Consider the following 26,556-nt stretch of genomic DNA (forward strand, 5'->3'; position numbering starts at 1 on the left):
GCAATTACAACAATGCCTTAAGTTTAGCAAACCCCCTGAGTGAGATCTGCAGGTTTGATTATTTCATAGGCATTCATTCATTTGTTTCTGGCAAATTAATAACAGAGTCAAATGGTTTTACAGTAAAAACAAAACTAGGAAGCCTGTGGGTGTGTGATGTATTTCAAAATTATAATAATCCCCAAATTTCTCAATATGAAACCACAATCTGTTTACCTGACAGTTTTGACACTAAATTCATATTCCAACTAACTTTTAATTCCTTTATGGGGAATTTTTGATACCTAGCAAAAATCAATCAGTCTGAGTTTAGGAAACTACGTACATATATCATCATTACAACATGTGGCTCCTGTCATGTGGACACCTCATCACCATAAATGAACAAAAAGCAAAACAGCAGCAGGTGAGTATTTCATCACTGATATATTGACACGAACATCTCAACACAGTAAAACAGTGTGAAGGAATTAAACACATCTGTATAACAAAAGATATTCATAATAAATAGAGACATAAAGTGATAAATCAGATTGTTCACACATTTCAGTATATTAATAACAACAATTTTTATACATTTGTACAAAAATAGAATCATTAGACATGTCAAAAGCCTTGTTCAAGTAAAAAAAGAAAATAAATATTTGCTTGATGCTCACCTACTGTATTTTTCAAAGTCTCTCATGTTTATTGTCAGACAGAAAACACGTAACTGAAACTGAAATTGAAACTTTTTTTTTTTCCATCTGCAAGTAGTCATGATCTCTGATGTAATGTTATACTCTTAAAGTAGTGGGTGTTTAATTTATATCTTATTTGTCTTATTTATTTGCAGTTATGTTTCTCTATCTGACAGCTGCAGTTTTAAAACTGTAACATGAAAGACATACTGACTGCACAGTAAATTCAGTGAAAACAGTCTAAGAGTATAAAGGGAACATTAGCTTCATGGTTGACAATGTGTGAGAAAATATCAATCAACACACTGCATGAACAACAACCTATGTACCATATATTTTGTATAATAAGTGTGTAATTTTTTTCACCATGTACGCTCACCATGCACTTGATTAGGAACACCTGTAAACCTGCTTATTTGTGCAACTATTCAAACAGCCAATCATGTTGCTGCAGTGCAATGTATAGAGTCATGCAGATACAGGTCAGGAGCTTTAGTTAATGCTCACATCAAACATCAGAAAGGTGGAAAATTTGAGCTCAGTGACTTTGACCATGGCCCTGGAGTTTTCATACACAACAGTCTCTAGAGTTTACTTACAATGGTGTGAACAACGGCAAACACCCAGTGAACAGCAGTTCTGCTGATAGAACCACCCTTTACAACAGTAGTGAGCAGAGGACAAAAATGCAATCTTGAGGTGGATGGGCTATAACAGAAGACCACCATGGATTCCTCTACTGTCAGCCAAGAACAGAAATCTTGAGCTGCACGGGGCACAGACTCACCAAAACTGGACAGGTGAAGACTGGAAAAATGTAGTCTGGTCTGATGAATCTTGACTTCTGCTGAGGCACACATATCGTTGGGTCAGAATTTGGCATCAGCAGCATGAATCCATGGACCCAAACTGCCTTGTGTACAGTCAAGGCTGGTGGTGCTGGTGTAATGTGTGGGGAATGTTTTCTTGGCACAACTTGGGCCCTTAACAATAATCAATCATAACTTGAATGTTGACTGTCAGCCCATCTAAGTACTGTTGCTGGCCATTTGCATCCCTTTATGGCCACAATTTCCCATCTTCTAATGGTCAATGGTTTCATGAATATGACAGTGAGTTCAGTGTACTTCATTGGCCTCCCCAGTCACCAAATCTGAATCCACTAGAACACCTTTGGGGTGTGGTAGAACAGGAGACTGGCAGCAAAACTGTGCAGCTGACAAATCCGCAGAAATTATGTGATGCGATCATGTCAACATGGGCCAGAATCTCAGAGGGATGTTTCCAGCATCTTGTGGAATCAACAAAAGAACTGCAACAAAGAAATGAGGCTATTTTGAGAACAAAAGGGGGAGCCCCACACAGTATTAGTAAGGTGTTCCTAATAATGTGCTTACTGAGTATATATCTAAGGTGTATTCACACAAATAACTTAAATCCAAAAGTGCACAGTTATCAAACAAAATGCATTTTTAATGCACTGTCAACACACAACCCTGGTTTCTAATTGGTTGCCAGGTATCTGTTCAAATTATACATGTGGACATGTGTTGACAGTTAAAACTGCAGCTTTAATTATTTAAACTGCAGGAGACCAATTGCAAAGCTACTGATGTCCAGGGATCTCTACAGCCTTCTGAAGGACTACAAAATCCTCAAGGACATCAGGAACCTACCAATGGACTTCTACTACCTTCTCCCAGACTCTAGGAACTCCCTAAGGTATATCCACAACCCGCTCAAGGACCACAGGATTATTCTTCATATACATTTTGTTGTACATTCAAGATCACAGACTGGGCCCTCATCTTATTTCCAGTTATTTTTACACTGTAAAAATCTACTCCAATTTATCAAGCTATTGGTGTGTGTGTCTTAAAGCAGGACAAACATATTTGAACTGAGATAATTTTTTGTGAAATCAGCAGCAGATTTATTTTTCTGCATTTTCGAAACCTGTGGAGGGCCATTACCACCACGGGGTAAGATACTGTAGATGAAGGTTAAGCTAGTGTTAAACTTTCTGTATCAAGTATGCGAGGGTCCACATGGCATAAATTTAATCATCAGAAGGTTGTATACAAGGTTGCGGCCACTTTGCTACAAGGGCACCAACTGTGCATGTGCTCCTCCAATTGGACTAAAGAAATATATGTGCTATAATGACAAAACTCAAGCATCTGTGTGGAACAATTGAGGCCTTAGAATTGGACCTCTATATAACCTGTCAACAACCAAACCAAATGAATCCACTTATGTGAACTGATTTTTTTACAGTGTAGAAATGGTAAAAGAATAACAGGCATATTATTAACATTATTATTATTATAATCAGAATAGTGAATATTATTCAACAGTCATATCTTATTTGTTATGAAATTAGAATAAAGGAGATATGAAAAGTCCTCAGTCCTGTTCCCAGAAAGATCCAGAAACACTGAGAAAAGTTTATACCAGCCCAACAGCTGAAAGATGAAAAACACAGCTGGAAATCTTTTGAAATTGTTACTTATGTGTATTAACACACAATTAAATTAGAGTCAAATAAAAAAAGATAACAGTAATCAGATTACAAGACAAGCTGCAGCTCTGGCCTTTTAGAGTGAGGCATTCACTGGATTTTGAAAACAAATGAGTAAAAATGTTTCTTTAAAGACTCTGATTAGTGTAAATTCCGTGCACAGTCTTTGCTCTGTAGTAAGAAGTAGTCTGATTACTTCACATCCACACAAATGACATCACTGATTTCACTTAAGTTATTTTGATTAGGTTTTATGACCAATATCTTATTGACTCTGATTCAGTGAAATTATCAAAATGTGTTTACTATGAGTGAAAAGTATTTACCAGTGGCAGAAAATAACTTCCAGTTTCCAGTACACTTTATTAACTGACATATAATGACATCTGAAAAATAAAGAATATTGTCATCATTTGGAAACGTTTTTCACCAGTCAAATAAATGTATTGCGTCTCTTCACACATATGCTGCCGACCATCAAACTCTGCTGCAGAACAGTCTCTTTAAATTAAATCTGTTACCATCTGTTGTTTAAAAATCCACAGTCAAAATTCCAAATCATCAAAAGTCTGAACTTCGCTCATGTCAGGGATTCATCCCTTCTCCCGTCTCTTCTTTCTTCTATGCTCTGCTTCCTCTGGCTGGATGATTGACAGTGGTTCACAGGGACTGTATCCCATTAAACTGTCCAGTTGAGGCATCATTGAAACTGCATCATTCGCTCTCTGCTCGCTCTGATCAAGAGCACAAGTGAAATGCCAAAATTGTAAAATTGCTGATTATCTCACTCTCATTCTCCTTGTGTCCTGCCTACTCAGCAGCTGGAGTCCTCACTACCAGTGCCTCCCCCTCCTCCTCCAGACTTGGTGGTAGCAGTTGAGCCAACGGCAATCTGGCAGCCATTGGTGACATGACTCATGACCTTCTGTTTGAGCTGAGCGACCTGCTCCCTCAGCATGGCAGCAGTGGAGGCCAGGTCTGAGTTTTGGCTCTTCAGAACCTTTACCTTCTCCTCCAGCCGTGATATCCGCTCCAGCTTCCGCTTGCGACACTTTGATGCAGCAATGCGGTTGCGGAGTTTCTTGCGTTCAGCTTTGATTCGCTCCTGCGTCTCAAGGTCAATCGGAGAGAGGGAGGGTGGGGACATGGGGTCACCTGGTGGGTGAGGCACCTCAGGGACAGTCTGAGGGGCATCTAGGCCACGGGTGTGTGGCTGTGGGGCTCCACCACCACCGTTGCCTGAGCCACCACCATATGCTATCTGTCCCCCAGAATATGGCATCTGGCCTGGGTTGTAGCTGCTGAGGTTGGTGTATACGGGCATGTCCCCGCTGGACATCAGGTTCCTCTGGTAGGATGCCTGCAGGGAGACAGTGCAGGATGAGGATGGGGACATGGGGCCACCTCCCACCAGTTGGTTCTGCTTGTGAAGGTCTGCAAGTGCTTTGACAAAGCCATCAGCAAATCCTTCTTGCTCGTTGGTGGCCTGGTTGCGGTAGATGAAGGGGTTGTTGGAGTTGGACACAGGGCTGGTGGTGACCAGTCCCTGGTTGGACTGGATAATCAGGTGCTCCAGGTCAGGGGATGCCAACTTCAGCAGATTCATGTCTGCTGCAGATGCTGCAGAGGATGCAACTGATGTCATCAGAGAGCTGTTGCCGGCGAGCCCCAGGTTGTTGGGGTTCCTCCCTCCTGCTGCCCCACCGCTGGGGAAGTGATGACTGCCTGCCACTGACATGGCCTTCTTACTCATCAGCATCTTGTTTCCCGGGTAACGCTCGTATTCGGTGATCTGGCTGTAGCCGGGGACGGCGGGAGAGTCGTCGTGGTAGAAAGGAGTCTCCATCTTGGCCGTCATTGACGAAGAAGCATCTCAGAGGAAATCTTCATAATTAGATTAACCTGAATATCAGAGGAGATTGAAATGTTCCACTGACGTCAGCAGCTGAAGGATGAGGGCAGGATGAAGAGAAGAAGAAAGGAAGACAAGAAGAAGAAGAGTAGACCAGTCCCTGCAGGAAAAACAAACATATCTGTGAGAGGAAGAGGAGGACCAAGAGGACAGAAAGATTACTTAGGTGTAAACTGTGAAGTGGTGCTGCCACTACTGATGCTACTGCCATATCTCTCTCTGTCTGTGTGTGTGTGTGTGTGTGTGTGTGTGTGTGTGTCGGGGTCAAGGATTTTTATGCAGTAATGTCTTGGTATTGTTCATTTACTGTAATTTTTATTCTTGATCCATTTTACTATATCTATAGTTTTGTTTCCTCTACGGCTCATTTTCTATGTATTTTAGGAACTTTCCTCTTTTTCTTTTTCCTTTTAAATATTTGACTTGCTTAAAAAAAAAATAGAAAACACTTTGGAATATCTCCCTTAAAGTTCCTAATAAATGTTCTAATAATGTTCTGTCATGCTTCCATACAGTAACCAGTGTTAGGGGAACATTCACTGATGGTTCCTTTGTGGTTATTTTTAAAATATGCAGAATATAGAGTGCTGCAGGAAGACACTTTTAGGTTTTATTCTACTTCATAAAATACATCAGTAAATACCCCACTTCTGACTTTAAAGCTTTTGTCAACGTCACAGCACTTCCCACAAAAACTGATGTACTCATCAGTCCACCTTTACAGCCTTGTTGTATTTATACGTTTCCTATATATCACTAACTTTCTAAGAGGAAAGGCTTGTAGAGGAGGTAAGCACGCTAAATCACATTACTTGTTGAAAGATTATTAGTAGTGACACCAAAGTTATGTGACTGTGGTGTAGTTCATTTATGGCCTAATATTAGCTTTATACCTCTGGCGATCGTATTTAAGTGGTATTTAAAATCATAAAAGTGGTGTTCATTTGTGAAGATTATCTTGCTGAACAAAACATGTCAGTATGATAAACTTCCAAAAAATGAAAAAAATCCATTGGTTTTATGTTGACGGAACCAGGGTGATGCTAATTTGTAATGGTTGGCCTAAAAGAATACATAATCCCTGCACCACTATTACTATTTAGAGGTTTCTGTGACTCTTCACAACATTTTAATCACTTTCCCTTGACAGATTCTTTTGTCCAGAGCAACAAAGCAACATTTCTCCTAAGCAATGTATTTAGTGTTCAGTGTTTTGCTTAAGGACAAGTTGATGTGTGCACAGGGGGAGGTGGGCATAGTACAAACCTGCTGCAGGAATGCATTTCGCATGTGCTCGTGTGTGTTCATGATGCAGTTCTAAGAGCTCTGCTCTATACTGCTACCAGTGGTCAAAACCTTCACAGGGTACCTTTAAGAATCTATTTATTCATTACTAAGTAAGCAAAATCTGTTTCATCAGGACCGTATGGGTTGAACATCAGCTTTCTCCAACACTGAGCAAAACTGAACAGACTGGAGGTATACCATACACTATTGTACATGATGCCAGTATAAATTTTAATGCTATTGAAAAGTTTCCATAACATGGTATTTTTGGTATTGCAACATGTTGACTATGTACAACAGCAACGTACATGTCTGAAAGTGAAAGTAACTCTGCTGCTGGCTCTGCTGTGGAGGAGCTGCTTCTAAAATGAGCAACTTCTGTGAGAGGTTTAATAAAGGATAGGTTCACAGTTTTTTCAGGATGTTAGCAGAAGGTTCTGGGTTTGAACCTCAGTTTACCTGTGGATTCTCTCTGGGTACTACAACTTCCTTCCACAGTCCAAACACATGCAGGTTAATTGGTGACTCTAAATTGCCCATAGGTGTGTCAGGTGTATCTTAATACATACTCACCTGCTCATCCAATGTATACAGTAAAAGAATTGGTGGCTGCTGTAACTGATCCCCCTGCCCATACTAGAAATCTTTTCCTAGGTGATTCAGTGAAGTCCCTCTTTGTGCAGTATGGTCTAGACCTGCTCTGTATGAAAGGTGCCTTGACATGACTTTTGTTGAGATTCAGCACTGTATAAATAAAACGGAATTGAACTGAATTTAGGGACACTAACACAAAAAATGAATTTTATAATAAAAAGACAGCAACTGTTGAAAATGACTGGTTGATTTGTCTAAGTTAGACTGTCTAAGCCCCATATAAGAGCTTTGGAATACATTTTTACAGAGTGAGGACACTAGATTCTGTCCTCCATTACTTTAAAACTTTTCTCTGGCAAAATCACCAGTATGAATCGGAGAAACAATTACAGTGACCAAAAACTATACATGTGCATATGTCGGCATGTGACTGCTGACTTGAAAAATGTAAACCTCTCCCTCAAGCGAGTTAAAGAGTTAAAGGAGCAGAGGCTACATCACACAACAAAGGCCAGATACTCTGTCATCCAGTTACAAACTGACCATGAGATGAGACGTGTGAGGATCTGACTCAACCCTTGTCCATAATCATCTCAAACATTTGCTTCCTGATATTTAATCAGAACAGCACATCAGGAAAAAAAAAACTCCTCAGAGCTTTTAGGGAAAATTAGAGAGAAAAGGCTCATTGCTAATATTTAGGAGAGAATGCTTTGGGGGAAAAAAATGTAGCTACACATGCAGTGGAGCAAAAGCAGTGAAACATCAGGCTGATGTTCATCTGTATATATCAATAATCTGCGAGTTAAAGAGGAGCCACAGCTCTGACTCTCTCTGCTCCTCTAAAACACCCCAAATCCACCATATAACACAGATACAGTAAAGGGTTTTCATCTTGTCATAAATATAGCTAATGTATATACAAGGACATTACTTAAAGGCCACATTACCTATAACTAGTCAGTGCTCTCTGGTGGATAAACCACGTAATGACGACAGTGTTTCTAAATGTCACTTATTAGCCAACACATAGTCCAATAAGATATAGCAATAAGCTACTATCAGGCATAGACAGTTTTTTTTTGTTTACTCTGATGTAATTATCAACTTATTTCTGCCACTTTGTACTTCACTACATTTCAAAAAGAACTGGACTTTTTGCTAATTTTCGTTTACCTGACAGAGTTGGCAAATAATGACTTTACATACAAACAATATCAATTAATAAAATATGATTCATTTTTAAGAATCAACAATGTGTTCAACACTTCAACTACTCCCACTCCCAGCAGCGCCAACATTAAAATGCAGCTTACATGTTATAAGAATCCAATGATACAGTGTAATATAATGTAACCACTCAACGCATAACTTTATAACAACGTTATATAGGCTTTGACTCACATCATCGTATTTATGCCGATTGAAGCAATAATCATAATCCTTCAGAGGAAACATTACAGCAACATTCAGAGTGAGAAGCTCTCGGTGATGAAGCTGCTCTCTCAGGACTTTCACATTTTTAACCCGCTTTAAACACGTTGAAGTTCTCGGTCTGAAGTCTGTTTCCCTCTCATCTTTCCCTCCCGTCAGAACAGTGATTTCCCCTAACCACCCGCACCTGCCGGGTTGGGGTCAGGACTTAGTTTAGTCTGAGGTGCAGCAGAGACAACAGCAGCACCGGTACAGCCAGAGCGAGAACTTCAGACCGGGAGTAAGCAGCGAAGCAGCGCTGCTGAATCTGATGGGTTAACGACCATCCTGACTAACAAACTAACTAACTAACTAACTAACGAGCAGGACAACGGCTTGTTTCATCTGACCCTCGAACACCAAACTGTAACACAACGGCTTCATCTTCATATGGACGATAATAATGTGTGATGAAGGTTAATACTCACAGAGAGAAGCAGAGAGCTGCTGAACGATCCGAGAACAGACAGAGTGAGTCAGAGAGAGATAGTCATACTGAACTCTCTCTCTCCCGCTCTCTCTCTCGCTCTTTCATAACGTGACTCACTCTGACGTTTTTCTATCCATTAGCTTATTAGCACATTTCTAATGAACTAATTCATTTAGGCCAACACAGTCATGTCTGATATATACATATACATATATATGTGTATAATTTTCATCAGATTTTAATCTGACAGTTTAACGGTTCAACTAAATAAGGGGTTGGCTCACGTTCTCTACTGAAACTGAGAACAGCATTTTAAAAAAGCAAAAATACAACATAATTCTAAGGAGCTATAGGAAAATGACTGGATACAGAGGGACTGGTGAACATTATGTTTCACCTTTACATGGTACCTGTCCAACATTATTATCTTTGGACACAAACCACAAGCCTCCCCACAATATTTGAAATGTCACAGTGTTGTTTGGTACAGTTTGGTTTGCAATCATTGACTAAAAGTGAAAAAAAATCATTTAAGGTGTGTGCGGAATTAAGAAATGATGTGTCCTATTTACTGAATAATCCAGCCCTTTTTAAAAATCTTTTAACCAAGACTCTTCTCTGTCACCACCAGCACCACCACCATCCTCATCATTCTCATCACCATCATGAGATACCTGGAGTTCTGTCACATGTTTTTTTCTATTTTCTTTCTCTGTTATTTTATTTCTCTGCATGAAGGTCTAAATGCTGTTTCAAAGCATTCTTCACATTGCCATGAATGTTATTACACACAAAATAATTTTTCATTTTAACTGAATTGTTTGAAAATGGCAACCTGTTATGTGTAATTCATGTGTGATGCGTGAACGAGAACTCCTCAGCTCGTTATAATCTTCCAGTTCCTTTAGACAATATGGAGGACATGACCTCTGTGACCTCAGTGGTAGCCAATACAACAGTTAACACACACAAGTGCCGACAGTTAGTGAAGAATCAAACAGCTTATTGATACTTCATCATGTCAGGTTTGATCAGATCCTGATATTAATTTGTCTCTGTTTATTTTCATTTCTGATCCACTAAATATTCAAACAGCCTGAAAACTGAAGTGTGTGTGTGTGTGTGTGTGTGTGTGTGAGTGTGTGTGCATGCATGTGTGTGTAGAATTGCAGATAAGCATGTTTACTTTGGCAGGGTGAAGTAATTATAGTTCTTACTGTAGGAGGAGCAGCCAACACACACACTCACATACACGCACACACGCACACACCACACACACACGGCTGATTGTCCACTGCCTGTTCAGGAGAAGATGAACTGAGTCATCCTTCAGTGGAGGGAAACATGTAGAAAATAACTGAACAAAACATAAATGTGATGTTTGGACTTCTATCATGTTCAGTATTTTTGAGCTATGACATGTCACTGTGATGCTTAGTGTCTTAGTGTCTCACTTTGGCATTCTGAAAAACATCTCAGAATAAAAACAATTACGAAGCACTTTATTAGGAACAACATGTTGCCATACTGATCAGGGCCTCCCTTTGCTCCAAAAACAGCCTCAGTTCTTTGTGTCATGGATTCCACAAGATGCTGGAAACATTCCTTTGACACTCTGGTCCATGTTGACATGATTGAATCACATCATCTTTGCAGATTTGCCAGCTGCGCATTCATGTTGCCACTTTTGCAACATCCAAAGACATCCTTCTACCACATCCAAAGAGATATGTAACTGACTGATAGTCAGCAGCTCAAACTCAGACACCATAATAAAGGCCCGGCCAGTTCCCAGAATGTCAAACTGTAGATCAAGTTAAATTGCTGTTCAGTAAGTGGGACTACACAGTCATTGATACACTTTGTTTTCTATAAGCTTTTAGCTTCTAGGGGTACACTGCTTCCAGTACTGGTAGCCGCTCAGACTCTGAGCCCATAAGAATTTAATGCACCAACTACCTACTTGTCACTGCAGAGGCCACTGTTGCTCAGCAAAAGCTACATAGTATTGCTTTTAAAGGTGAGTTTTACATTTGGATTTAAAGGTGATGTCAGACAGTCTGATGTCAGCAGGGAGGCAGTTCCAGAGGAAGGGGGGATTGATATAGGAAAAGGTCCTGCAGCCTATAGTCTTCTTAACGCTGGGGACAGATGGGAGTCCTGTACTCTGAGGGTGAAAAGCAAGGGATGGAGTATATGATTTTAGGAGATCACACATTTATTTAAGATTTTGGATGTCATTACGAACAACTTAAAGTCAGTCATCTTACATGGATGGGAAGCCAATGAAGGGTTGGTGTAATGTGGTCAATTTTTTTAGTTTTAATTAAAATTGAGGACTTTTAGTAGAAGCATGTGGCAGGCCTTAAAAAACGCTACAATAATCAAGTGAATGACAGACAGGCATGAATTAGGGTCTCATCTAATTTGGTAGGTCCTGTCCATGGCAAATTTGAGCTATGTTGCACAGGTAAATAAAAAGGTGGTTTGGGTGATGTGGTTACTGTGCTGATCAAAAGAGAGGGTAGGATCAAATGTAACACCAAGGCTTGTCATACTTAAATTACACAGTTGTTGAGTCACTGTTACTGGATCAAACTGGTGTCTATAGCAGGCCAGGCCTTTGACTAGCATCTCAGTTTTCTCTGAAATGAAATACAGCTTTTAATGTTGTTTAACCCTGTTGGTGGAGTTGGAAGAGGCACACAGGCCAGCAGGTCTACCAACAGGGCAGGTGAGGGCCAGAAACTGGTTTGGGGTTAGAAGGGAAGACTGCAGACTGGACCGAACACCCAGTTGCTGGTTTTTGTGAGTCTGTCCAAGCTGGCTAACAGGGGAAAATCTTTCAACTGTGCTGGTCGTAATAGGCTTCCTATCAAGCCTGGGGTTAACACTATCTGGAGTGCCCTTCACATCTAACTGGACTAGAAACAGAGGGACTGTTTCTGTCCAAATGTACATATGTACAAAGACCAAGGTGTAGACACAGGTAGTTGTGGTTTTGTAAGAATTGTTTGTTTGACTATCCAGTTGCCTGACAATCACACAGTGATGAAAGGACAGCAGACAGGAAATAGTCTGGCAGGCAGAGTGGAAGAAATCTGACCAGTACAGTATCAAAGTGTGACACACTGTGTGTCAGACTGTAAACTGACTTCAAGTTCATCACAGCCGATGCTGTCTGTGTCCAGAGTGAAACAGACTTCCCTCTGAGGTTATTTGGCTGCCTGGGGCGAGAGTTCACCAGATGTAATGGAAAAAATCTCTCTCACACATCTGAGAGTTATCAGCTGCCATTACATCATCTGAACAAACAGGCATAATGACATCACACTGTGCAGGAGAAAGAGAGAGAAAGAGAAAGGGAGAGGAAGTCAGTCTAGAAGAAAACTGAGGAAAAGGAGACTCAAACAGTTAACTAAAATAAAGTCATTTTAATCTGCACATATTCCAGATACACAAACCTAACAACAAAATATTACCAGAGCTTTAAGAAACAATGTTCCAAGCTTTGTGACTATGTAGAATAATGACTGGCTGATGTCTATCTCAGTACACACATACCCATGAGTATGTTGGAAGAGTTACTGGTGGCTGTAATTATATTAATAATCATCCCATGAAAAGCCCAGAACCAAAAATGAATGTATCCCTCAAGCCTGAAGTGTCTTTTTCTCTATGAATATCTGCTATATCATCCAAAACTATTAAAACACATCAGTGAGCCACACTGTTGCACTGATATGTTTCTTCATTACCATGAACACACACTATAGTTTATTTTGACTCAAACCCACATAAATCGTGCCCCAAATACTCGCAAGAGCAGGTGTGTGTTGATATACGTTTGCATAAACATAACAGGGACAAGCTGTTTTAGGAAATATGTGACAAAAAACTTGAAACTATAAATTTGTAGATGTTTTTTTGAAGATGTGTATCTTCATCTGGAACTAATGAGCTTGGGGCTGAGTAACAGAGACTGGGCACAGAGAGACAAATTTGTGAAAAATGAAAAGAAAAATAGAAAAAAATATAGAATAACACCAGCCTTCACTTCAACCTTTGCTTTAATGAATATTAGCTGTGGGTGTGCCATTATACAATGTACACAAAAAATTGTTTTAATCAGTGACATTTAGTATCTGTGAATTTAGAATTTACTTGTAAAAATATGATTCACAGTTGCAGCATTTTGATGTGATTTTTGATTATAGTTTATTAACCATGTGCTCCTATAATATGAATATTAAATAGGGATATTAATAATGAGAATAGAATATAATAGAGTATAAAATAATTAATCATTGTCAGTGGTCAGTCGGTCATCGTGGACTGTTCAGTTTCACTCAACAGAGAATCCTCTCATTAGGACTTTAGTGCTGGCTCCCTCTAGTGCCCACTATAGAAATTGTTAACAACAATCAGGATTGCCACATATTCTTCATGTGAAATTTTACCTGGTATTTATTTAAAGTTTTTGTTTCACCCAAAAATAAAGTGAGATTGTTTCAGTAGCAAATATAAATACATGCTCATTAAAAACGCTGAGAAGACAGACTCAAAAAACAGCTGTCCAGTGAAGACAGTGAGGATTTAATGAAGCAGAGATTTTACCTGGAAAGAATGAATGATCTGAGGAAAACCTAATCAGATTATTATTTAATGTGGAATGACAAGAACAATATTACATTCAATAGACAAACAAAATAAGTCTCTAAAATGTTGTTAATTGCTTGTGTTTTTAATATGTTATGTACTCAGCTGATCAATTATTTTTTATGTAAATAAAATGTACCACCACAAACGTCATGGTGCAGTTTAATGAACCTTCTTTACAGCATCATGACCAGAGTAATTTATCTATATTTTGTTTTGTTGGTTGTGAAACTTTAAAATTTCCACACAAAATTCCAAAGACATTTGGTGTCCTAAGTAGTAGCAGGAAATATTGGAAATATTTATCTAACTTAACTGACTAATTTCTAGTTCATACTGTTGTTAACTGTTGAAAACCACATGAAACACTTGCTTAACACTTGATTTCAAAAGTGCTATATAAATAAAAGTATTAATAATATTAATTAATTAATATTAATATTATTATTATATATGTTTCTACATCAATTTCACATTAAAAAAATAACAACTTTTGAACAGTTTTGACTTTAGTCTCTGTTTCACTATTGGTCATTTTCCAAGAACCAAAATAAAGTTCAAGACCTGATCTGACCACTGTGACTCACGATTACCAGAAAGCAGCAGCTGGATTTCCTTCATGTAACTCTGCATTTCACAATTTCTGAACTGAAACAGCAAATGGTGCTTCATAGAGGAATCGTAATGTATTCTAAACCTCAAATGCAAAGGCAAAGCATAGCGTAGCAGTCAAGTTATAAATCACATGTGTTTATCAGTGATCATTTGTGACACAAAACTATGCTTGAAATACAGTTGTGTATAAATGTGTACACATTCACCAACGTTACACTAAATTTAATTTTTTCTGTGTTTTTATTTCTTTTTATGTGTTATCATATTTATGACATACTATATGTGCATGCAACAGCTATGTGGAAGGTGACTGTGGAAATAAAATGTAAGTGGACACACAGGACATCGTACTTTCTGAATCCTCATTTGTCTGGTTTAGAGAGAAGATTGTGTGACTCTGAGGCTGGTATCCATTCCGGTTTCTCTCTATATCCATCCCCTCCAGAGGGTCAGGCGCTGACTTGGACTGTTGATCCCGAGTCTGCATTATCAGGCTATATGACGGGTTAGGAAATACACATCTGAACGAAGAAGACTGAGATGGGATTGTTGTTGTCGGTAAAATTAGGGGTTCTGAGGTAAATTTTTTCAGGGGCTGGTTGTAGTAACCATTTGGAGTTTGAGCAAAAACAAAAGGTATGTTCTTGTGGCCGATATAACCATTGACAGGTGCTCCTGATTTACAATGCAGCTCTGGAATATCCATGATATCTGCCTCACTGTAATAACACTGATTCCACGGGAAGAGGATGACAACTATGTTCACCCTGGAAGAAAGACAAAATGCCCTTACAGTTACAGAGAAGACAGGCAGTTGCAGCATGTACAAAAAAACTAAATACGTCTACAACCATGGTAGTAGAACTAGTTAATACTAACATCAGCATGCTAACAATGTTAAAATGCTGATGTTAGCATGTCTAAGGCTTACCATATTAGCTTAGCATGTTAGAATGCAAACATTTGCAGCTAAGTGCTAAACAAAGTACTGATGGGAATATGATTAGCTCTGCAGATATTTGGTCATAAAGCAGAGGACTGGACAAAATAACATTTTAAGGGATCACCAAACTTATTACAATTCATCCCCTTAGATGGAATCACCAAAGTTAGTAGGATTCATCCTCTGAGGACCAAGTCATGAGTGTCTGTATTAAATATAATGGCAATCCATCCAACAGCTATTGAGCTATTTCAGTCTGGGTCAAAGTGGTGCCCTAACAGACTGACATTGCAATCCACAGAGCCACACTGTTAGCCTGGGTAAAAAGAATGCTCAAAATGAGGGCATTAGAAGCATCCTAAATTTAGTCTGTATCCTGAATCAAACTCCAAGAATATTGGATCTAACATTTCCCACATTGCAACTCAGTGGTATCTGCCTATGTCTTTCAAAACATGTTTTGAACACTGGCCTTCAGTCAAAAATCTTAAATCTCAAGCCAGTTCTGAGATAACCCTGATGACATGGTTGTAATATCATCAAGGTTATTTTCTCAGACCTTAAAATACTCCCTCTAGAGCCACAGAAGACAATACACAACCACTGATTCTTCTTGAGACAAGTAAGCTGATTTTCATGTGAAAAATTAGTGGAGTACCCTTTTAAGACATGGTTTTGAGAACCTACCGGTGATGTCAACCACTCCGTCAGCAGTGGCTTTGGGATTGGAGGATACACTGTTTGTTTAATGCTGTTGGAGGTAAGAATGCATTAAAATAAATGTCAAACAAACTGTGGTAACAACGTGGATTCATTCAGAGTACTGTCAGAAGCAAAAATCACAGTTGATTTACTTACCACGCCCAGTGTCTGTAGCAAATTACAGTGATAAGGGAAAGGAGACTAAAAACAGTGACCAGGGAAATTAAGAGTGTCTTCATCAAATCATCAGCTGGTGAGTTAAGACAAATAGCTCATATTAGAAACAATATTTAATGAAATAAAATAAACGTTACTTTTGTTTTACTATAGAAAATGGAATTCTATTCAAGGTCTGAAAGTGAAAAGAAACAACATACTCAGTGAATCCAGGGTGAGAGTGAAGAATGTATCACCACATTCTCCCACTGCAGTCTGTGCCTTTACTGTGAATGTATAGGAACTGATTTTCAGATTTTTTGCTGTGAGACTGGTGGCCTCAGGATTTCCTAAACCTAGAGAAAGAGACTGCCATTACTACTAAACAAATCTTGAGGAAGCTTTAAGGTCACCATGTAAAAGTGGGGAGAGCTTTTCAATTAGTTCAGTGAGAAACTCTTGCATGGTATATGTAGAAATGAAATCAGAATTTTGACATTAACAAAAGTTTGTCAAGGTATATCTTAACATGCAAAGAACATGCACACTGAGAATGTGTGATAGGTTTTGTATGTAACCCTTGTCTGATTTCAGATGCTATCTGTCCACATAGTCATATACTGCCAAAAGCAAGGTTTGAAGGAGTTTGATATTTTTCTAATTACTGCAGAAATCTGGGGTTCAATTCCTGGTTGTGGTTGTTATGCCTGCCCTGTGCTGGCAATTTCTCACAATTTGTCTAGATGCTTTCCCTGCTGTAAGATGTCTTGTTCTGTCTTCCCAAGAGCCTGATAAACTGATGTAATGTAACGTAGGTTGTCTATGGACCAAAGGTGGTTCTTCACTGAATCCTGGGCAGCTGTAAATTCTAGCAGCATTCAAGGTAGCTGAGCAGACCTGGTTTAAGATAGCACTGCTCATCCTAATAAGGGCTTGACCACCAGCCTGATGCTCAGATCCGTGCTTCGATACACTCCTGTCTCTGATCTCTGCAGGCAGTTCCTTCCACTTCATGGCTTGGTTTTTGCTCTGATATACACTGTCAGCTGTGACACCTAACAGACAGATGTATGCCTTTCCAAAATCATGTCCAATCAAATGAATTTATCCAAAGGTGGACTCTGATCAAGGTGTAGAAATGGGAGGCACCTGGGATACATTTCAAGTGTCACAGAAAAGGGTCTGAATATTTATGTTCAACAGGCTGAATTTATCCGCAGACTGAAGCTGATTGCAGATACATTGTGTCAGATAAATAACAAGAAATTAAAATAATGTAAAGCCAAAGATAGGTGTCCTAAACTTTTTTTCCCAGTGCTGCTATTGTATAGTTTGCCTGTCAGAGAGTAGTGCACAACAGTCTGTGTTTGTGGATCTGTGTTGTCATGGTAACATGCTCATTTCCACCTACAATACATTTCTTAAACAACGCCCCATTATTTCTCCTTTTGTACAGCAGTCGTGCCAGCCTGCTCTGGCTTTGCTGCAGTAAGCAACTACAGCAAAATAGTTGAGTGGTGCAAACTAAAGCCAGTTAACAAACTTGATGTATCGTGTATGCTGATATATCGTCATCAGAACTGTCAAAAATTTAAATATGCATCAGCTTTCAATATCCTATATTGATTGGGCTCTAATCTGTCATAACATCATTTGTGACCTATTATCTTAGATGTGTCACAATACCTGTGCTCACACTGCCGTTGTTGTTGTTGTCGTTGTTGTCCAACCAATACAGAATGTAGCCCTGGATGAAAGCAGTCCGATTTGTTTTAGGTATTGGGATCCAGGATACTTCAACATTTGACTCCTGCTGTTTCCATTTCAATGAGTGAAAAAGGCTGTTCTGCATTCCTGGCAAAGAATAACATGAGTGAAACACAGTTGAAACAAGTGCTATTTTGTGGCACTGCCACATTTATTGAGCAAACAGTACACCACAGGTAAGTAAAACAACTGTCTTACTTTCCTGTCTGACATAGCCCTCTCTTCTTTCTAGCAGCACTGGAGCTCCCTGGGTGCAGGCATAAATGGACAGTGAGTACCTCACTCCATCTTTTAAGTTTTCTGGGACAGAGAAATGAGATAAGATGTGTTGTAACACAAGGAAACATAACATTACATAGGTGCAGCTATTTTGCGGGCAAAGAATAAGACATACTTGAAAATACACTGGCATTGGTTTCATTTGGAGGTACTTTCAGCCACTCCACACTGCAATGACCTGAGGTAGGACACCAGTCCACTATGTAGCCACAGCTAGCTACAGGACTAGCAGACCAGGACAGGCTGAAGCCGCCACTACTGCCAGCGATCAAAGAAGTCTTCACTCTGCTTGTATCTGAAAATGAAGACTCTGAAAGTTAGATTTGATAGAAAAATATGGCTGTAGGTAATGTGACAAATATTTATTACTGAGAAGGAATATCGCATCTATAATACCACAATTGTCTTGATACCAACATCCTTGTAATTCACTGTCTCAGAGATTAAGTGATTATTTGGACAAATGTTAAATTTTTTTGTTTTTCAAATCACACTTGGCAGCAAGTACTTTGTTTCACTGGACGTTAATCATCATTTGTGAATGTCTTTAAGTTAATTATATCTGGTAACTCTGAACCTTTAGAGCCAACAATTGAGAAAATTAGACCAAAGACTACAAAGTACAACTCACTATTTCTTGGTCTGTATGTACACTGAAATAGGTTTTCCTTGCTTTGCCTTGTTTATCTGAAGTTAATTTAATCCCATCTTTTGTTACTCTCCTTTCAGTGCAACATGGAATCAAGGGGAAAAAAAGAACTGTGTATTTTCACTTACCTTGCAAGTACATTAGAAGGGATCTTTTCATGGTTAATATGAACATGGAGAATGATGACAGCAGACAAAACTTGTTTCAGTGTTCATATAGGTACCTGACTATAAATTTAGGCAAGACTTGAAAAATTGACAGATCCTTAAGGCCTGAATTCTTCTATACCTGTAATGTATACAGCTCTCTTAGCTTCATACCTGGACTGAAGCGCGGAACAGTGATAGTTGATGGGGATGAGCGGCCGATTTTATTGATCGCTGTGACTGTGACGGTATACTCTTCAGTGGTGTCCAGACTGAGTGAAAGATGGTGCTTGTTGTGAGCCACTTCTTTTCTGTTTTGCTGTTCTGTCTCTGTGGTGTTTGCCCAGGTCACAACATAATGTGTGATGTCTCCATGACTCTGGTTAGCTCGTGGCATCTGCAAAGAGGGAACACCAGGATTTTTAGCCCTGATCACAAGAGTTTGTAAGTTACAGTAAATGACTTACATAGCTTATAAATCATTTGCTAATGCATTATAGATTAGTTGTAAGTCATAAATTAGAACAACTACAACATTTAGGTTGATAAATTGTGTAAAATCCCTCAGGCTAGTGAGGGTACTGCCCTCCATCAAGTCTGAAATTATAAATGTTAAGTCCCTGACAAGCTGCCAAAGTTAAAACTGAATGTTTCCCTTGCACATACTAGCCTCTGCTTCTGCAGGCAGGTAGCAGGTAGCAGGTAGCCATGAGTCAGGTAGCAGGACCTCAGGTATAGACTTAGGTATCGACCGCAGGGGTGCCAGGTGTCCAGCTTGGCCATGATCTTCAGGTTCTCAAGTCAGCCACCCTTGTCTTAAGGGAATAATTTATTATGGGGGCTTGGTACACAATCTCAGTGTCTGGTGATGATGATGATATCTCTGCCCTGACTTGTCCTGGCTTCCCCTTGCTGTAGCATGTTCATACCTGTTTGTAACTTATCAACAACGGTTGCTGTTTGCAGATGTTGGAACACTGAGCTTTCTTTGTTAGTGTAGATGCTGGGTTTCGAAGTATCCGTGTATTCCATAGCCTCTGCATATAGCCCCTATTTGCTGCTCTAGTCCATGAATGTTAATTCTTATTAATACCTTGCAACTGATGTATTGAGCATTAGTCAGTGTTTTTCTAGTCATCGATAAAGCCTTTAATTACAACTTTATAAAGGATGCCTGGTTATAAAAGTGGCACCCACTCATCTGACTTACTTTCCAGGTGATTATAGTCTGACCATCCTTCCACTGCATCCACACATCAAGAGCATCTGGAACTATGGGACAAATTGACAATGAGTGACCAGAAAACATATCTATCAAATATCCAGCAACAGTTAAAGCTTTATCAAACAGCCTGCCATTTACAGTGCAACTTTGTTACATGAATGAGACACCAATAAAATACTTACTGGTCCAAATGCTACTTAAATGTAGGTACAGTGGAAGAAGACAAGGGGAGGAGACATAAAATAGACGTAGACATAAAGTATTTTTGTAAATGCTGGGGACCCAAACAGAACTGATTATGTTTAAACTATGTTTAGTTACAAGTTTAGTTTCTCAGTACTGTTCTCTGTAGGCACTAACTATTTACACAAATATCCAAAACATTCCTCCTTTTTTTTCTCCTTTCCTCTAATCTACTCAGTTACTTCCTTGTTCTATGTAGTCTCACTTTTTTCCACTGCACCTACAATTAAGCATAAGTTGGAACTTGTTAGTATTTTATTATACAACAAAATTTGTGTGAGTGAGTGTAAATGGCAGGCTGTTTTGTGTTACCAGAATCTGTTATTTGTATTTTTTTCATACTTACCATCACCCCTTGTGTGAAAGTTGACACTTTTGCTCCAGTCACCCCAGTTCCAGAAATGTTGTGTTGTTGCACATCGTACTGTCACATTATACAGCCAGTTTGGTATCAAGTTCAGTCAAAACTGCAAAATTAAGGCCAACTCCCAAGTATTTACTCTGGGAACACAATAAAGACAAGATGATGTCTGAGAAGGTTTTCACTTTAAAAACCTTGTTAGTGTCTCATCCTCCTTTCTTTGTCAACTCACCATGGTATTTGTTCCATCATGGCTAACATTTATTTGGCATGTTATATTGATATTATTGTACTGTTGCACCGTCCAATCCCACTTCAAGCTGACATTTCTGGCATTTACAGTTGAAGCTGTCACTCCTTCTGGAGCAAACATGTGCACTGAAACAGAAGACATAGGATAAAAAGCTGAATTTAATCACTAAAAAGATAGAACAGGGCTCTACCAGTGCCCCTGGAAATAAATAGGCATAGATACTTTATAAATAGGCAATAAGCATTTTACCATACACAAATCAATATTTTCATAAAGCTGTACCTCTCTTAGTCAGGTCTGCCCTGTCTGAGAGCTCCACCTTTCCAAGATCATTTTGTGCTGTTAAAGTCCAGTTTCTCTCACCAACATCCACTTGTACTTTTTGTGAGCATCTCCCCTTAGGCTGATCTACACATGACCTGGAAAATAAATGGCAAGAGAACAGACAGATAAGTGTCAAATTAAAGGAAAAATCTGAAGATTGAGTGGAGAAACAGGATGACAATGCCTCCATCCATAGGGACATCCACAAGCAGTCACTGAATGGTTTGACAAGTGTGAAAATAATGCAAATCATTGGCTACAGCCTTCACATCCACCAGATCTCAATTCAGTTGAATACTGAGCAGATTTTAGACTAATATGTTAGCTGCTTCTCTACCACCATAATCAAGACTTGTAGAATCAATGTCAAAGATGCATTAAAGCTGCTCTGATGACTTGTGGTGGCGCAACACCTTACTAAGACACTATTTCCAGAACTAGACCTTTAAAAAAAGGATTTAAAAAAAAAGAGGGGGGGGGGGGGGCAATGCTTAATTAAACTGAATATTTGATTTAAAAACCATTCAAATATTTTATTTTGAATACCATCGATCTGAATTTATGCTGATTTGAACACCCTTCTTTAACATTTTCACATGGTAATTTAACATTTAACAACCTGTGTGACTTGAGACCTACTCCCTCTTTTTCTTCTGTGAAAAGTTAAGCAGTTATTTGTGAAGTTAGCTAACACTAAGATAGCTACCTTAGTAAACATTACACCAGCTAAACATCAACATGTTAGCATTATCACTGTGAGCATGTTAGCATGCTGTTGTTAGCATTTAGCTGAAACCATGTGCATAAGTATACATACAGAGCTACTGGCTATACTCTCTTAGTTTAGTAGTTTAAATCCTTGAATCATGGGTAACTGACAAATTGAAAGTGGTAACCTTGAAATTTCAGGGAAATTCAAGACATATAAATTTAGTTAAATTATTTTTCAAGTAAAATATTCCAATGTTTTGAATTGTGTCAAGATTAGAAGAAAATTCAAGTGAATTTAGACATTAAATTGTGTTTCCAGGTGTTGGGGAGCACTGCAGTATATATGAAGCTTATAGTGTCTCCAGCAGGAAGGAGTGAGCATGGGTTAGGTCTGAAGACTACAAGTTTGAGAAGTACAAAAATCGGGGGATGTGGAATTAGAAAGAGGTGAGCTTAACAGACCTCTGTCACCATCTCCTCATCCCCCACTGCAGACCACAGGCCCCAGGACACATTAGCCACTGCTAGCATAACACACCCCAATCTCTGATTGAACAGTCCACCATGAAACAATGTTATAGGTGTGCAGTGTTAAATTGGAGGAGTATATTGCTTGTTTACCTTCCAACAAGATGATAACTTGTTTTTCCTTTTCAGGTGTGTCTCTCTCACTGTCCAGCGACATTCAATTGATTCTAGATCCCGGGTTTCACACTTAAGATCCACATCACGAGGGGGGTCTGATTCACGGTGAGTATTAAAAATATTAATAAACAATAACAGTGTTTATTAACAGGACTAATTCCAAAATCACAAAGTTATGCACAAGACTAACTAATACTTACAGCCAACATGAGCACAAGTCCCATACTCAGTTGTAGTGATATGTTGGATATGACATTTTACATCAGTGCAACTGGAACCTGAAGGCTTGTTCAGGTGGACGGTCAAGGCATATGTCTGATTGCTGATCATCTCAGTTTTCATATCAGAGTCATTATACCCAGTCAGAAACATTTTGTCAAAAATTTGCCCTGCTGACAGAACACAGCGGAAGGTGGCTCTGCTGCCAACCTTAAACACCCTGTCCCGTGGATAAATCCCTGCTGTTGTTGAGGTGTCGTTTCCTGTAAAAACATAGCAACTAGGACAGAATAAGCATCTGAATGAATACCATGGCTGTGACTGCAGAGCATGAAAGGTTATCTTCCCATGTTAAAAGGACTGTCTGATCTGAGCTGCTAAAAAGACAGTAGTGAAGACAAAATCAAAAAGAGGTCCAGGATTTATTGATTTTAAATACAACATAGGGGAAATAAAGTTGTTTTACTGATATGGTTTTACCCAGTTCCTTACTTTGTTGCTTTCAATCATTTCTATTGTAGTTTGTTTATTATTATTCATTTATTTATACTGTTTAATTTACTTTAGTTTATTTTTGGGGCAACTTTGTGGGTAAACTTCTGTGTGAGCACAGTTCCTGAGATAAATGTTTGGAGGTAGGGGCATGGAGGAAGCTGTCTCTAAATGTGTCTCTAAATAGAAACTGTATGAGCCCACAGAAAGTGACTTTACTAGATCTGTTAAATAGTACAAAGTAAACTTTGCCCTTTGGTTAATTGCCCTTTATGTTCTCAGGGTTCACAGATGTTGAGTAGAATTCTGTTCCAAATCTTTTTTTTGGTTGTTGGTCTTTAAGTGAAAGCAGATGTTTGTTGCCACCAAGAATAGCTTCAGATTGCATGAGAAATCAGCACAACTTGAGCTCAACTTTCACACAAGAGGGGAAATTGGAGAGTGATGTTCTGTTTTGAGGCACTAGCTGACAAGAAGGTACTGGTGAGGCAGTACTGTCTATATGCATTATTTATGTGGATAAAAAGCTAAATAATGGCCAGTGTGTAATCAGACTACTCTCTAAAATTTGTAGATGATGTAGATGAAGCAGGAGCTAATTCTGTTGATGAGCAGATTAAAAAACTAATATGTGATTTTTAGATATGGTGGTGGCATGGATTTATAGGTGGCGAAGTCAGTCTGCTGGTGTATCTGTTCGTCAGTCCACCATTTTGGTCCAGACTGAAGTATCTCAACTACTGGATGGACTGCCATGACAATGGTGATTCTCTGACTGTACCTCTTGCACTATAAGTAAGATAACATTTATAAAATGTCACAGTTATTGCATTCCATTAAATTTGGTGCAGATACTTTGGGAGTCTAAGTCCTAATGACTCTGGCAAACCTCTGACTTTTCATCTGGCACCACCAATACAGAGGTTTTCACTGCACAGACATCCAGGGTTCACACAGGATGCATCGTACTGACTTTGGCGATCCCCTGACTTTCCATCCAACACCATCAACTGGTCAAATTTCTAATTTGTCCAGTACTTTGATTTATGACCAAACACCTTCAACACTAATGACTGTTATTAACATAACAGGCTAAATTGTTGAGCATGGTAAACATTATACGTATTTAACATCAGCATGCACTGTCACTGTGAGCATGTTAGCATGCTGATGTTAAGGCACAGCTGTGCCTCACAGAGCTGTGGGCATGGCATGTTGCATGATCAGGGGTCTCTGCTACTCATAGCAGACCCCTTAAAACTTAAATAGAGACATAGCCTTTGTGCAATGACAGGCTCAGTCGAAATGCAAATGTTTTATTTTTGCTTGTTTGCTTTTTCCATGACCCAGCCCCTTGATCTGCATTCCTGAGAATGATTCAAGATGAAGACAAATAATCTGTCCTTTAGCCTGTTCAAGACATATCATATCATATCATATCATATCATAATAATGATATATCTATATTTAGTACCCTCTGAGATTAATTTCTGGTTCTGATCCTGATGTGGTTTCCACCAATTTACCTAACACTGCATGTTGATGTAAATTATGATGTCTTAAATATAGAGTAACCTCTCATATTACCAGGAACACTTTAGCACTAGTTGTAAGAGACAAAAAACAAAATCTGTGCTTTAAAATCCTATTATTATTACAGGAAATAAGCTGTATATGCACTTATACACTTACAATCTACAGTAAATGTAAACAAGTTTAGACACTACTTGTCTTTCAAATAAATGTAATTTGAATTGTGAATTCACTTAGAGGGTAACATTCTTATACTATTAATACAGCATAGTATCATCTATTCCTCCACTATAAAGAATACCAGACATTCTTTGTATCTGCAAGCTATTAGAAGTAGATGATGTACTCACCATTGTTTTGTCTGTTTCCATCTTGTACACTCTTGTAGAACAGTGAGATTAGTAATAACCATGTGATCATTTTAATCCTCCTTAAAATTGTCATTTGTGATCAGTTGTAGTTATTCCTTGATGGAGAATTTGTCAGAAGTCTTCATGGATTCTGTAGATTCATCATAGGGTTAGACTTTAACATTAGGCTGTGGAAATAAAAATCTGTTTGTTCAGCGTCACTAAAATATATCTCATGATATATCTCATGAAAGAGCGTATTCCTGAGTTCATGAAGTTCATGAAAGTGTCAAGTTACTCCCTGAAACAAGACTCCCTTCCAAAGTAGTCAGTGATGCATTCTTTGAAAATTCATTTGCTGCTTGAGGTCATAATGATTGTGAAATCCATTTGGACTCCAAGTACAGGAAATGGAGCGTCAGCTTTCTGGTAATCATGAATCACAGTGGCCATGCCTAACTGGGAATGTTTTGTACTTGCAAATGACTTCTCAGGAACTAGTCTCAGTATGTCAGTGTAGTGAGCTCTGGAAAAGACAGTAAGAAAACTCAACTCATTATACATCATGGGTCATAGTGCCAAATGTAGAGTTATGAGAAATCAGAAATCTGCACAACCTCCTGAAAATGTAAGGAAAACTAAGGAAAACCTAAGGAAATTTCTCAGGTCTGTTATAATACGGACAAAGAATTCTGTGATCCAGACTTTACAAGAGCCAAACATAAAGTATACGTTCTCTGAGGCAGTTTCTTTAGTGGGCAGTTTACCAGGGGAAAGTAAAAATAGAAGAGGAAGGTGAAGCCACTGAGTTACAAAGCTACAGCTACAGGAAGGTCACACATCTGTGATAGCGTAATAGCGGCACAACATTTCATAAAAAGCACTAACTTCACATTTCCTATTATAGACTATACCCTGCTCCCTGAAATGAAGTGAACATGTGTGTACATATATATATACACACACATACACATACATGATTAAACTAAATAAACTCTGTATTCCTTAATAGATAAGGAAGATTTAACATTTGATTATCATGTTACTCATTTATTTGTTTAATTTTCAACTATTTCTGTCTAATATATGTTCTGTTTAAATCATGACTGACTTTCTTTTGTATACAAAGAATACAAGCTCAGATAGTGGCTCCTTGCATGTTCACACATACACCAACAAGGTGGGTGGTATTGCACAGGACGGTTGTACAGTTAAATAGTTAAATATTAAAGTACACAGAGTGAGGCATATTGCACAGTCTATGTCTATGTTGATGGTGGGGGTCGTTGTGTGTGAGAGTTCAGGGTGGTGATGGCTCTCGGGAAGAAACTGTTTTTCAGTCTGTTTGTCCTGGCTTTGATGCACCTGTAGCGCCTGCCAGAGGGCA

General features: G+C 38.9%; 2 protein-coding genes across 3 annotated transcripts; both read right to left on the reverse strand.

Moving 5' to 3' along the window:
• Nucleotides 1–407: 407 nt before the first annotated feature.
• On the reverse strand, nt 408–8,978 carry june (JunE proto-oncogene, AP-1 transcription factor subunit). Of its 2 annotated transcripts, none has more exons than XM_018667847.2 (2): nt 8,896–8,978; nt 408–5,103 (listed from the first exon to the last, which is right to left on the reverse strand). In XM_018667847.2, the coding sequence occupies exon 2, from the start codon at nt 5,057–5,059 to the stop codon at nt 4,016–4,018; it is 1,044 nt and encodes a 347-aa protein (XP_018523363.1). In that variant the 5' UTR covers nt 5,060–5,103; nt 8,896–8,978; the 3' UTR covers nt 408–4,015. The 2 variants fall into 2 exon arrangements, with proteins under 2 accessions (XP_018523363.1, XP_018523361.1); XM_018667845.2 differs by having other exon boundaries at nt 408–5,213; nt 8,896–8,968.
• Nucleotides 8,979–12,949: 3,971 nt separating this feature from the next.
• On the reverse strand, nt 12,950–25,546 carry LOC108877688 (leukemia inhibitory factor receptor-like). The gene is given in 17 exon segments (XM_051072623.1): nt 12,950–14,938; nt 15,802–15,865; nt 15,973–16,066; nt 16,194–16,328; nt 17,659–17,826; nt 17,938–18,039; nt 18,134–18,313; nt 18,988–19,210; nt 20,024–20,085; nt 20,628–20,730; nt 20,732–20,782; nt 20,875–21,020; nt 21,178–21,314; nt 22,552–22,556; nt 22,558–22,670; nt 22,776–23,057; nt 25,170–25,546. Coding segments are annotated over 17 exon segments (1,986 nt in total). The 5' UTR covers nt 25,240–25,546; the 3' UTR covers nt 12,950–14,887.
• Between the last annotated feature and the right edge of the window lie 1,010 nt (nt 25,547–26,556).

This window comes from Lates calcarifer, linkage group LG9 (assembly GCF_001640805.2).
Source record: "Lates calcarifer isolate ASB-BC8 linkage group LG9, TLL_Latcal_v3, whole genome shotgun sequence".
In the NCBI taxonomy this organism is placed as follows: domain Eukaryota; kingdom Metazoa; phylum Chordata; class Actinopteri; family Centropomidae; genus Lates; species Lates calcarifer.